The sequence below is a fragment of the Phallusia mammillata genome, chromosome 4, assembly GCF_965637545.1.
Source record: "Phallusia mammillata chromosome 4, kaPhaMamm4.hap1.1, whole genome shotgun sequence".
NCBI lineage: Eukaryota > Metazoa > Chordata > Ascidiacea > Phlebobranchia > Ascidiidae > Phallusia > Phallusia mammillata.
In genome coordinates, this window is record NC_137255.1 from 28,333,808 (window position 1) to 28,347,825 (window position 14,018).

Sequence of the window (14,018 nt, forward strand, 5' to 3'; positions counted from 1 at the left end):
GTAAAGGTTTAGGATTAAATTGTAAAAATATTTTATACACGTTAAACACACTGGTCTGAATTCTGTTTCGACGATCCATGTGGTATTCATCAAATATTTTGGGAACTCTCAATCATTAGCGATGCTGGCATTATGTTGCAAGAAGTAACGATGTTACAACAAACATACAGTGAACACACCCTATTAACAATCACTTAATAATAACTCAGAAAATCCCCAAGAATGGATTATCCTGAACGCCAACTTAACTTGACTCAAAAGCCAAACGACACTGAAACGCATCCCAGCCTGAACGAAGGCCCAAATGCCATTGTACACAGTGCAAGCGAAGAATTCAGATCTTTGATGCCCCATTTAAGTCCAAACCACCCTTTGTTAGTTGATGTACAAGGCAAAAATTTAATTTTTAACTTGGTAAGACTTTTCACCCGATTTGCCGAGAATTCCTCCATTGAAATACGAAATTTCTGCTTTTCAACCGAGTGGTATTGGTATTTTATAACACGTATTGTAACACAGGTCGATTGTGGTAGGTTTACGTGGTAGAACTCCGACAAAAAGTATCTGTTTTGATCTTAAACTTCTTTTGTTTGCAGGAAAGTGAACAAGCACCTCAGATTGGAGACACAAACATCCACACAACTGGACCAGTTTACAACGCTCCAGTTTATCAACAACACATCATGCAACATGTAACAGTGCATCATACATACCAACAAGCTCACTGCTCGTCCCAGTTACCTCATCCACGCTATTTAGATAAAACAAAAACACCCAAACTCCCCGCTACATCTTCTTTGTCCGAACAACCTCACTGCTCCTCTCAGTTGCCCTCCTCATATTCCTCCTGCAAAGAAACTCTACCCAAACTTCCGGCTGCAACTTCTTCGCACGAACCAGCTCAATGTTCGTCTTTGTTGCCTTCTCCACGTGACTTAGATGAGGAAACTTTGCCAAAACATCCCCTTACCTTTCACACATTGGAACGAGATCACTGCTCCTCTCAGTTGCCTGTCGAACACGGCTTTGATGAGAAATCATTGCTGAAACTTCCCACAAAAGGACAGAGGTGTTCTGAGCATCAACCTTCAACTTTAAAGAAACAACAAAGAAAACACAAAGATGATCATTGTTTCTCAGCACTGATTGCATTGATCAGACAAAGAGCGGAGGTCATTTCAGGTGAGGAGACGTCACTAGCAGATATTGCCAACAGCCCAATAAAACCCGTAAACCTCGCCATAGTAAAAGAACCAACACGAATTGATGATGAGTTTCAAGCAGACGGACATTATCGCCGTAGACAGGAACTGGTGGACGTTTACAAAATACCTGAAAGCGATATCACCTGTGAAAAAATGTTTGCCTTTGCAAAAGATAAGGCAAAAGAGGAAGTGGATCAGAAGTTCACACCAGATGATGTAAAAGCAAAACAAGATTACATTGAAAAACATGGAAACGTGGTCGGTGTGGTTGGACAAGCTGGAATAGGAAAAACGACCTCATCCAAAAAGTGGGCCAGGCAATGTTTAAGGGGAGAGTTGTTCGGAGAAACTTCGTTCTTCTTCTACATTGCGATAAGGCGCATCGACTTCACTAGGAAGATGACTCTGCTTGATTTTTTTCTCTCAGCCATGTCGATTGAACAAGATTACAACCGGAAGCAAAGTAGAAATATTCTCGATGTGATTGGCAGAGATCCAAATGTTGTTATAATTTTCGATGGTTTTGACGAGGCAGCCATTGAGTCATTTTCCAAAGAAGTTTCGCAACCCCCACTACATTTGAAGTCCAAGGCTGAAAACTACCTAAAGCATTTGGCTGCAGGAAACTTGCTTCCACGTGCTCGAAAGATTTTCACGTCACGACCAGCTCAACTGTACAAGCTCCATCCTTCATATCGACCAAGGTTCGTTATCCAAATACTCGGATTAAACCAAGCATCTCAAGACGAACTTGGACGGCAGATATGTGGAGACAGATACAACGATATACAACAAAAGCTGGTGCAAAAGCCCAATGTCCTTGCTCACTGCTATGTTCCTGTCAATTTTATATTGACTCTCAACTTCCTCATAAATTACGATGGAGATATTCAGTTTGTTACACTCACTCGTGTCCTTGCTTTCACTTGTGTTCAATATCTCACCACCAATCACCTGAGGGGCCAAGAAGGTGAGTTAGACAAACTGGCAAAATTGGCCTATGATGCATTTCTAAAGATGGAGATTTTATTTAAGTCAGACGCATTTAAAAAAGCAGGTATAACGGAATCCACAGCCGATGCGTTTACAAACACGTCAGTCACAAAGCACGGGAATCTCAAGCTGACGATATTGGATGGTCACAAAGTTCGATATTTCTCTCATCTTGTGTGGCAGGAGTGGTTTGCAGCGTTTTACCTGATGATGATCATGTCCCTTGACGAGTTTGAGAAAATCCTCAAACTACTTGAAGGCGAAAGATGGGAAGTTGTTACTAAATTTGTTTTCGGGATTTGCGATTCTTCGGTTTTCCATCAACTCGAGCCACTTGTCCCTGAAAGCTCCAGAAAAGTTTGGAAGCTAAAGAAATCTTTGCTTTTGAAATTTGTCCAGTTCAAACCGAAGCTAAGCAACGGAGAAGAAATCTTGCGATTGTGCAGCTGGGCTCATGAATCAAATGATCCGAAGATCGCTTCGTTCGTGGCCTCCCTACTTCCTGATGAGCTCAACCTTGATGGCAATTGTCTATGTCCATTGGACTACGAAAGTCTTTCCTTCGTGATTCAACACAGAGTGGCTCCGGTAATACTGTGGTTTATGAACTGCATGTTAGTATTACTTAGTTAAAGTTAGTATTTGATTGGTATAGCATTCAACTCGCTAAAACGGTTTCTAATAGCGATTTGATGTGCAGCAGTTTTGTAACTTCACAACAGCGCAAAACGCATGTGAAAAAATACGAACATAGTTAACATTAATGCTACTTATGTTTAATGACATATTTTCCTTGTTTCTTGTATCATAGTTAAGGTACCGGCCCATTAAAAAACTATTGCGTAAAACTGAAAAAACATTTAACCGTTCCAGGCCAAATTCGGCATGATTGTTGCAGAGGTTGATATTAAACATCCATTAGATTTTGAGGACGTTTGCAAGTTTTGTTTTTGTAGGCTAGCAGTTAAAAAAAATAAAACTTGGGCCTTATTACAAACCTATGCTCTTAATAAAGGCCAACATCTTCATGTTTTAAAAAATAGTCTAGAAACCAATCAGACTCATTTATACTTTGCTTCGGTCAAATAAAAGTTCAAACAAGCAACGTTATTAACATATATTACACATATACTGTTAGCTAAGGCGTATAACTGTTAATCTGAAGGTACTAAAAAAAGAATAAACGAACCCTTGACATTTTATAACCAAAAATACTCAATGAAAGATTATTTCCACAAACATCTTATTCGGACTTTTTATCTCCCTAAGAAAGCAAAAAAGCAAATTTTGTGCATATCAGTCGCCTTTAGTATAATAAACACTTTATCGTTTGGCCTTGGCTGACAAACAAAACCGTAATAAAATATATTTGAAGTAATTCTTTTTTCCATATCGGATAATGCTCCAATTAAACTAAAATGACCCCATTACTAATCTATCTTAATAAGTTTTCATTTCGACAACACAACCTTTTCATTTTTGCTACCAGTTTTAACAAAAAATAATAAAAAGTTGAAAATAAACACTTCTTAATTTGGATTGGTCATGATAACAATTACATATAACTTGCAGGTCCAAAACTTTGTAAAACATTTCAAGTACATATACATGTGAAAATTACATCAAAACGGAAGTATTCTTTCTGGCACATAAAAAATATTAGCAGTGGGCCTTGTTACCTTCCAGGCCTATATACCTTCAGGTACCTTATATTTCAAATATGTGTAAAGTAAAAAATTCTGTTTAAAAGCATTATCAATTATTGCAACAAACCTTACTTTGCATTCTTATATAGTTCCTTCTGATATATTTGGGTCATTGCATTCTTATCCATACTTTGTGACAGTTTCTTCTACCCTGTTCGACCCATCGCCAATTAAAGTCTTTGATCATTCAACAAGTATTTTAGTAAAGATCTCCCGCTTATATTCATAATCCTTACCTAATATAGCCTAATAATCAAATATATTTTTCCATCGTGATTTTTTTTTCTAAAACGCAAAGAAAATTCACGGATATTCACAACACAGTGACCATTTTCATAAGCTTGCCAATTTTGGATTTTCTGACGTTTTGAAAGATATACAACTCGCAACTCCAAACGTTAACAACATGCAGTAAGATATGCAATTTTTCGCATTATTTCGTTTGCGATTCTTTTTTTTTTTTCGGTTTGCAATCCATCCCTAAACCAAATGGACATTATAACCCTAGGCATAATAAAACCCAACGCCAGAGAGTTTCAAAACATTTCTTGAACAGTACACAAAATTTGAGTCGATGAGGTCCGATGCAATAAACCTTTATCTGCATTTTTCTCTGCAATAAATGTGATATTATTTGTTACATGGAAATCAGTTGAAAAGACTCGACCTCTCCGACAACAATGTTGAAAACACGGGAGCTGGTTCACTTGCTCGTTGCCTTTACAACATTGAAACGCTCATACTAAAGAGATCTAAGATCGGAAGTGAAGGCGTCGAGAAAATCTGCAACAAATTAGAAGTGCTAACAAAGCCGGTAAAAACTTAGAATTCTGTGTTTTCCCGATTAGTACCAAAGCTATCTTGTGTGAAGAAATGATTTCAAAAAAGTTTTTGAGGCAAAACCTTTCATTCCAGATTTTACTGGATAAAACTAGGTTTCAAATTAACCAGCATTACTCTAGTTTGGTAGCTGTTTTTTTAACCAGCTTAAGAACTATTAAAAGTATTTAAAATAAAGCTAAGTTTGCACCCAGCGCGAACCCGAACGGCACCTTTTTTCCTTACGCAAAAAAAATTCAATTTCAATTTAGCTGCCCGATAAAACGCAAAATATAGATAAACGCAAAACAGGCGTTTTGTAAAGTAGAAAAGGTAGAAAAAGAAAACGGCAAATGGCACGCTTTGATGCGCATGAGTGAACACTGAATTTGGGTCGCTAGATACCATGCTTTTTCCAATTATTTTGTAGAGTAGTAAATTCGATTTCAGACATTTTTGTTTTATTTTCAAAACCATGTGTTTTGTGACATTACACCTGGTTTGTGACAATCTGACACTTTTATAAGTGATATGTTTTTAAAGTTACTCATATTATGTAAAAAATTGCACACAAACCTCGATACAACAAGAAATTACATAATTGACCATTCCTACAAATCACACAAACATTCCCGCGAAAGGGCACTTCTGTTGCTCACGGAGCAACCCGGTCGTGTAGCAGGCAAACAAGAGAAGTACCCAACCAGATTTTCCCACGCTTTGCTTAAGCAAAGAAGGAAATTTCTCGTTCTATGCTTGACACGCGCTTGGTGTAAACCAGCCTTTAACTGCAACTATTACAATTCTTATGACATAAATTAATGTATGTCACATCACAATTAAAAGGACAGTTATGAACAGTGAACGGTTGTAGATGATGAATGATAAAACAGACGGTTGGGGCTTATAAAAGATAAACAATACTCCAGGCAATAAACAAGTTAACAAATGTATCGTACAGTATCTCATATCTATCAACTGGCAAGTGTTTCAGTCAAACCAGTGTTTTTTTTTCTTAATTCACTTTATTTATTGGGTTGGCAATGCATTATCATATACCCATCCCACCACCAAACCTTTCAATTGCTATGTACGAAATACAAAGAAATCCTAACTATATTGTAACAGAACAGTTATAGAAAAACAAATCAAAGATATGAAGTGAGTTTTTAAAAAATGAAGGAAACTTTGGAACTAACAACTTGACGCCATTCATGCTAATCTGAATTTGTAACTTCATTTGTAATTAAAATGTGATATGGTATGTTGCATTGAAATTAGCTAAAGATACTCGACCTCTCCTACAACAAGATCGGCAACACAGGAGCAGTTTCACTCGTCCCTTGCCTTTACAATATCGAGGAGCTTATACTGGATGATTGTAACATCGGAAGTGAAGGCGTCCAGAAACTCTGCGATGGAGTGAAAAAGCTAACAAAGCCGGTAAAAACTTACATTTTCGTGTTAAGAATAATACATAATTTTACAAAATTGCAAAGATTACTATTTGTTTTCTTAAAACTCATTTGTTTTTAGGTTCAAAAATGGTAGTATGAATGCCGTTTAGTCACACGAATATAGGCTTGCTATATCAAACTGCAATATAACTTAAACATAACAAAAAAATGGTAGACGACAAAACCAACATGCCATTATTTAAAATGTGTTGAGTTGTTAACTTCATTGCCAAAGTCCTTTGATGCGAGAATAAAAATAAAAATAAGATTGGCCACTTATTTTAACAAAATCTGAAAAAAATACAAAAGTTGCATCTCTTATCATCGAGTTTCAAACGTCGACAGAATATGTATTAAATACCAAGATTTGGAAAAATGGAATTATGACACTAATTTAGTTCACTCTGTACCGAAAAGCTCAACTTGAACAATAATTACACTTGTAAAAAGTTTCATCACTGGACAAAACAGCCATTGCTAATATTTAAATTGAATCAATGAACACAACTCAACTAAACTTAAATTTTTAAACCAAAATCGTAAGTGCTTTCATCTGCCGAAAGTTCATCCTACTGCCAAATATGTAGCTGCCTTTAGTTACGGACAATAGAGACCCAGTGGTACTTTAACGCAGTACGAAACAATTAAAAATTTGTGGACAGACGTACTAAAATTTGATTGAGTTGATTTGGACCCAAGTAATAAAACTTTGCATTAACAACCTGGCGTATTTAATACGTACTTGCATTTGTTACTGCCTTAAATGTGACATGATTTGTTGCAATCAGCTAAGGAAACTTGACCTCTCCAACAACAAGATTGGCAACAGGGCAGCAGCTTCAGTGGGTTACTGCGTTTGCAACATTGAGCAGCTTTTACTGTACAACTGTCAGATTGGAAGTAAAGGCATAGAGAAACTCTGCAATGGAGTGCTAAAGCTAACCAACCCGGTAAAAACTTTTCTGTGTAAAGTATAAAACATTAAATATTACAACATTGTAATCTTTTTTATAGATACTTGGGCGTACAAATAAACACTTAAACGTCAAATTGCATAATTCATTTATTAATCGGATAGAACTATGCTTAGTAACTTTTTTGTTTTCTCTTCCATTAAGAATTACTACAATCGTTAAATCATGTATAACGCAAATAAGTGTAAACAAAATGCAACTTTAAACTGCTACTTAACTGGTAACATGCATCATTGTCATGTATAATGGCTACTTGGCAAAGTAAAGAGTAACTGGGATTGACAACATAAACAGATTTTAACATTTTGTCATTGCACACGCAACGATTGCCTATATAACCAAAGTAGTTTCACCAAGACTCGTTTAAGCATATAAGTGTTTCTAGAGCCTTATTTGTTGTCAGATCTTGCTACTTTATCAGGTTAGATTTATGCAGTGCAACCAATGTGAAAGTAGTGGATAATGAAAAACAAGCAAACAATGATTGATTTTGTTTTTCAAATCGTTTTTATAAAACAAACTGTACTTCATCGCATTTTGATTACGTTTTACCTCCTAACACTAATCGATTTTGAAAACAACAGGTGGATAACAAAACGATAAAAGAACATTATGATAAAGCAAGCAATTTCGAAAATTAATTTGCTATGAAGCCGATTGAAAGAGTTTTACCAAAATCTCCATCTCCTAAACCTCAATACGTCTAATGTCATGATGAAGATGTCCCGTGTAATAAGTTTGCTTATATTTGCCGGTCATACAAAAAAAAGTTGATCAAATAATTTGTTGCATTAAATAAGCTGAAGTTACTCGACCTTTCTGGCAACAAAATCGGCAACCCAGGATCAGACACACTGGCTCGTTGCCTTCACAACATTGCAGAGCTTGTAATGTACAAATGTGAGATCGGAAGTACAGGTGTCAAGAAACTCTGCAATGGAGTGAGAAAGCTAACAAAGCCGGTAAAAATTTGTCAGTTTGCGTGCTAGATTTAAGAAATATTTTTTAACAGTAAAGGTTATTTTTGCCTTGATTTTTTTCAGGGTGGACAATACCGTGCACTTAATCTTCCTTTAATTGAATATAACTATTGGTTTTGGACTGTAACTACACTTAATTAGCAGTTTACTGTAGTTTGTTTGCTCTTTGCATGGTAAGAATTAGATACGTCAGCACAACTTGTCATGAAATTTAATTTCAATTTAATCGAATAAAAAAGTACTGGTACCATAAATGCTTGTCCAGCAGTTCCCGAAATGAGCAGGGCAATTTTGTTGGGACCCAAGCATTAGATCTGTCTACAGCATTATTCGTTGTCACATCTGTCTGCTTTATAATGTCAATTTTGTGCTGTGAACACAGGTTTTCTATGCATGTTGAAGCAGTGGATTTTGAAAACAAAACAAGCAGCAGTTCAAGCAATATAATTTGTTTCCACAAGAATATTTAACCTACAATATTTTATCCCATTACCAAAAAACGTTTATGCCGAAAACTAATTTGTTTCAGCGGTTAAAAAATCCTTACAATATAATTTTAATTATGGGTCCCCTTCCCTGAAGGTTTACACACATTATAGATATTGGTCTAAAGATGGTCCATGTAAATTTTAACCCCGTTTGATCCCTCGGTTCACCCACAGCCCCCCAAAACGTGAAATTTTTGAAACGGATTTGTTCCCACGTTTTGGTCAAGAAAGAGTGGTTCAAACTTTTTCAAATTTACACATATTATAGATATTGGTCTAAAGATGTTCTATGTAAATTTTTACCCCGTTTGATCCCTCGGTTCACCCACAGCCCCCAAAACGTGAAATTTTTGAAACGGTTATACTTGCTAAAGCAGATGATTCTAGAGTTTCATACTTTTTTGATTGGTACATTGCAGCGTATTTTAAAGTAGTTTGTAACTTGAAGTTGTATACGTATATCCATTATCAGCCCTTTACCCCCAAATATTCGTTTGTTTGTTCACATGTTATTAACATGAGGTAAGAAAATGAGGTCAGAAATACAAGACTTAACCTTCTGAAACGTCACTTGAACATTTTCCTACTGAATGGATTTTACCACTGGTTAAGATGTTACGATGTTAGTTATATTGCGCTGTAAACGTTAATGTAGGTCAACTTATTTGTGTTTCGAAACGCAGAGCGACAACGCAGCACGATTTGTTACACCTGTGGAACGTGACTTCTCAAACTGAAACCGTTAATAAAACTGTTTCAGAACAGGTTTTGGGCATAAAAGCCCAGCAAAGCAATCGTATTGTTGGTATGTAGAAGCTTAACGGCACCAGGGAACGCTATGTGCGCATTAAAAATCATTATCAACAAACAAAGGGCTATTAAGAAAAAAAACGTTGAAAGTTTGTTAAAAGTTTAAATAGTTGGACTCATCCATTTTCCACCTCGGGAAAACAACGCGCAACTCCATGTCGAAAAAAGCCCAATTGGGCGCGAAATGCGAAAACCTGCCCACTGAAAAGGGAATATCTCGGCCTCGCGCATAACTGGACGTGCTATCGGTCAGTCTTTTTGCACTGTGCAATTAAGAAATGTTTGTAGATCATTTAAAAACGTTAGTTATGCAATTGTTGTATCACGCAGTTTTGCGTCTTATGGCGGTTGACGACAGGCCCCTCCTTGCGCGATCGGCGCCATATCTTTATCTAACAACATTTACACGCCGCGAGACAATGATCGCTGACGGAAATAAAACCGTGAAAAATCGACGCTTCGTTTATGAAGTAACGAAAACGTGGTAATGCTGCGACGGTTGTCAATAAACACACAACTACAAAGTGAAGACAGTGTTCATAAAAGCCCTATTCGATATTTGGCTGGATTTAATTTTTGCGCTGTATTGCTTATAATGTGTGACGGTTGAAAACATTGATTGTGCCCTATTTTTACTGTTACCAAATCCCACATGCACACGTGTGGGGACCCATTAGATTATGCTTGCAGAAACAATTATTGTATAAAGTGCCAGGAACAAGATTGGGACCCAATGAATGTAGGTGCCAAATATATATCGATTACAAACATAGTAAATAGTATATGTTTTTTTTTATTGTATTTTTCGACAATCAGGCGGCAGCCCAAGAATTGAAAATTGCCCTTTGTCGTTCACGGGTTCGAACCCAGGATGCTTCCGGGACGCATCCCGATCATATGGGTCAGGCGCGCCAGGCCATACGGCCAAGTTGTATCATAGTATACGTGATACATCGTTAAATATAATGTAGTATATATAAACTGGCAATATATATAGGAAAACCACTGTTCTAGTTTGGTTTGAATCAAATTATAATGGTTTTAAACACAAGTAGTTGTATGTTATTTAGTTTGAATCTGTATTCGTTTCTACGTTAAATGTGATATAATGTACTGCATTGTAATCAGCTGAAGAGACTTGATCTTTCCTTTAATAACATTGGCAACATGGGAGCAGCTTCTTTGGCTCGTTGTGTTCAGAACATCGAAGAGCTTATACTGCCGAGATGTGAAATCAGGAGTGAGGGTGTCGAGAAACTCTGCCAGGCAGTGGAAACACTAACAAAGCCGGTAAATCTAAACTTTCTTGACATGAATAACACAGAATTTTGCACATTGCAAGGATTATAATTTTAATATATTTTAGTTGCATAAACCTGTACTACTGGAGGTTCTTGCATTATGCAGTATAGCTTGTAATTCAAATTTATAAGCACAATTCATTAACTTCTCGAATTAACTTTATTTGAATAAAACAAACGTCTATATACATGGGTGTGTGTGTGTATGTGTGTGTGTGTGTGTGTGTGTGTGAGTGTTTGTGTGTGTTGTGACATGCTTTGTCTATATTTTGACAAAGCATGTTACAACAGCGCCACTTGCGGTTAAACACGCAACACAAATATCACAACGCCAACATATATCACATCGACAACAGGATGACCTCTTATGCACTCTGTTATGACTCGTTATGAACTATTCTGAAACAGATATTTAGTCTAAAATACGCTGTCTTATATATCGTTCAGGTCACATATTGTTATGCGAGCCTAGTTGTAAGACGTACGCCCGAGAAGCTTAACTAAGTTCTAAACCGTAATTATTCGTTAAATTGATTATAGGCTGGAAGTCGTAAGGCGTGGATCCCGTTAACACGTAAATTAGCGATACAACAATAGCCTTAAGACAGTTTATAACCGGTGCAGTAATTAGGTCCCAGGCACACAAACAAAGGCTAATGCGAATATGAAGACAGGAGTTAGGTAGACAATCACAACAGCACAGCTTACTTACAAAAAAATTTATCACCGAAAAATCAATTCAGGACATAATATATATTGCGTCCCACAATTTGGTCCTATTTTGGATTTTTTGGGCTTGTCTTTGTCTTATTTGAACTTGTGTGATGTCACGCAGTTAAACAAACATAGCGGCACATTAAATGGGTGTTATTGCTTTTTAACCGTTTTTGTGATGTTAATTTAAAAACATTTTTTTAATGTAATGTCAAATTAAAATTAAATCCGCTTTTCAAAGACACTGTTTAAATGCACTGTCTACAAATCCGAATTCGAAATAATTGAAACAATTTTAATGACAAAATCTCAAGTTTTATTGTGCCCCAAGACACACTTTAAAATTACACTTTAATGTTCAGTTTATTTGAGGTTGAGCTTATTTTTCTTGATGAATTTTCAACAAATTGTTATCTGATTATGTGTAGTGTTGTATATTTTGACTAATTGGCAATTGTTACTACGCTAAACGTCATATTATTTGCTATATTGCAGCTGAAGATACTCATTCTCTCCTACAACAAGATTGGCAGTACAGGAGTGACTTCACTAGCTCATTGCGTTCACAAAATTGATGAGCTTGTATTGATTTTATGTGAGATCGATGATGAGGGCGTCGAGAAACTCTGCGATGGATTGAAAAAACTAACAAAGCCGGTATAAACTTGTGTTTTAGGGCTAAGTGAAATATAACATTTTTCTCAATACCAGTAGTTACTAATTGTTTACGAAACCAAAAGCGGTCGCAATTACAAGTCAACGAAACAAGTAACGTTTGACAACATACAAGCATGGGATATAAAAAAGTAGTTTTGTTAAAGTTATCAATTTTTTGCAAAAAAACAGAGTAATTTTCTTCCAGATTTTTTTATTTTTTTATTTATTTTTATTTTTTGTCTAATGCTGGTTTGTTATAAGCGTTTGGTCAAGTAAGAGTCCTTTAAATTTAGTCAAATTTTGACAGATGTTATTTATTAACGTTAATTTGATCCTCCCCAAAGCGCATTTTTTTTAAAAAAAAACATGGTTTGTTATACGCGTTTGGTCAAAAAGGAGTGCTTCGAATTCATTCAAATTTTGATAGATGTTAGTTAAATATTAACGTAAATTTGACCCCGAATGATCGAGCGGTTCACCCACAGGTCCCCTAAACGTATTTTTTTATATGGCTATACTGACCTAAGTACATGATCTGTGAGTTTCATGCTTTGTTGGTTGGTGCAATGTAAGATATTCTAAAAATTTTTCCTACTGTTTTGGATTCACCCAGTTTGCACCCCTTTAACGCTGAAATAATCGGTTTTTGTTTTTCCAGTCCCTTAGGTCAGAAATGCAAGTCCGTGATATGTACTAAAATGTAAAATTTTAAGAAAAAAATTGTTTGCAGTGGGTTACTCACTAATGTTCAAAATTTTGGCTCAATGGCCAATAGTTACCATTACAGCCCATAATATGTGTACACTGGAAAGCCCAAGGGGGTAATTCACTGGTTTACAAAAGCGGGGATTTAATACACTGCGGGAGATCGATGCTTGACGCATAAACGGGCGTTTTACGGGGCAGTCTTTTTGATTATTAGATCAGCGCAGTATTTTTTATTTTAAGTTAGCAGGCGTTTGTTCAGCTTTAGCGAAAGTTTTGTATCTAAGAAGTGATTGAAGCGATATTTTGATTCAGTACTTTTCAGGCAAACGTTGTTGATTAACATGAAGGTAAAAACTACATGATTTCCGAAGATGCAATTAAAAGTCAATGAACGGTCATTGACAAGTTGGCCGCCTTATGACGACTGAAGGTCAGCTTGTAGGAAACGCAGAACACAGTTGAGAATGATTTTTTGTCACAACATAGCTTATTTAATTTTAGCACATATACTCCAGAAACAATACGTAAGTTAAATATAGATTTGTAGAAACGTTATTGTTAATCACTAAGGACTGCGTGCTATTAAAATCGTCTGAAAAGATCTTTAAAATGTCTTTCGGCGACTACACCGCAATAGCCTACTGAAGAACTATTATATGAGAATAATGATGGAAAAGCATACGGACAAAACTTTTTTAAAGTTGGGTTAATGTTTTCTACTATTTTGTCTTTAAGAATCTAAAAGTACTCGCAACATTTGTTTTCCGTAAATCCGCACTCACACACACGTGTGGGGACCCATTCGTTTTGTTTGCAAAAACAATCATATATGCAGATCAAATGATGTGTTTAGTAAATTGGTAAATATCGTATAGAATATATAAAATGTAAGTATATCAGAAAGCCACCTTTCTAGTTTATATATTCGTATTATAGGGTAACAGCCATATTATATATGCGATATTGAGTGATTGGAACGCAGCTGCACGCATGTTTTCACCACTCAAGCCCTAAACATTCGTTTTTAGGTTTACCTTTAGGTTCGAAATACAGGCCCTACAAGACTGAAATACTGAACAGTTGCTTGTAGTGTGTTCCTCGTTAAGTATTTTGAATTTTAGCTTATTCAGGTAATGGTTTAACTTTACAGCCCCGTGCATATGAATCTGTGTTAAACGATGGCTAGACCAGTAGTTTTCAACCTGT

The 14,018-nt window shown here is 36.2% G+C and overlaps 1 protein-coding gene across 1 annotated transcript; it reads left to right on the forward strand.

Annotated features, from left to right (window-relative positions):
- Positions 1 to 222: 222 nt before the first annotated feature.
- Positions 223 to 12,110, forward strand: LOC145223736 (NACHT, LRR and PYD domains-containing protein 3-like). The gene is made up of 9 exons (XM_080090128.1): positions 223 to 414; positions 597 to 906; positions 1,123 to 2,786; positions 4,557 to 4,718; positions 6,005 to 6,166; positions 6,969 to 7,130; positions 7,955 to 8,116; positions 10,561 to 10,722; positions 11,943 to 12,110. Exons 1-9 carry the CDS (start codon positions 223 to 225, stop codon positions 12,108 to 12,110), a joined length of 3,144 nt encoding a protein of 1,047 aa, XP_079946254.1.
- Positions 12,111 to 14,018: the final 1,908 nt, after the last annotated feature.

Bases quoted from the DNA above. Each gene is read 5' to 3' on its own strand.
- LOC145223736 (XM_080090128.1), top strand. From the start codon at position 223: ATGGATTATCCTGAACGCCAACTTAACTTGACTCAAAAGCCAAACGAC. The intron at 4,719-6,004 runs GTAAAAACTTAG...CATTGAAATTAG, and splicing joins TAGAAGTGCTAACAAAGCCG to CTAAAGATACTCGACCTCTC. The intron at 7,131-7,954 runs GTAAAAACTTTT...GCATTAAATAAG, and splicing joins TGCTAAAGCTAACCAACCCG to CTGAAGTTACTCGACCTTTC.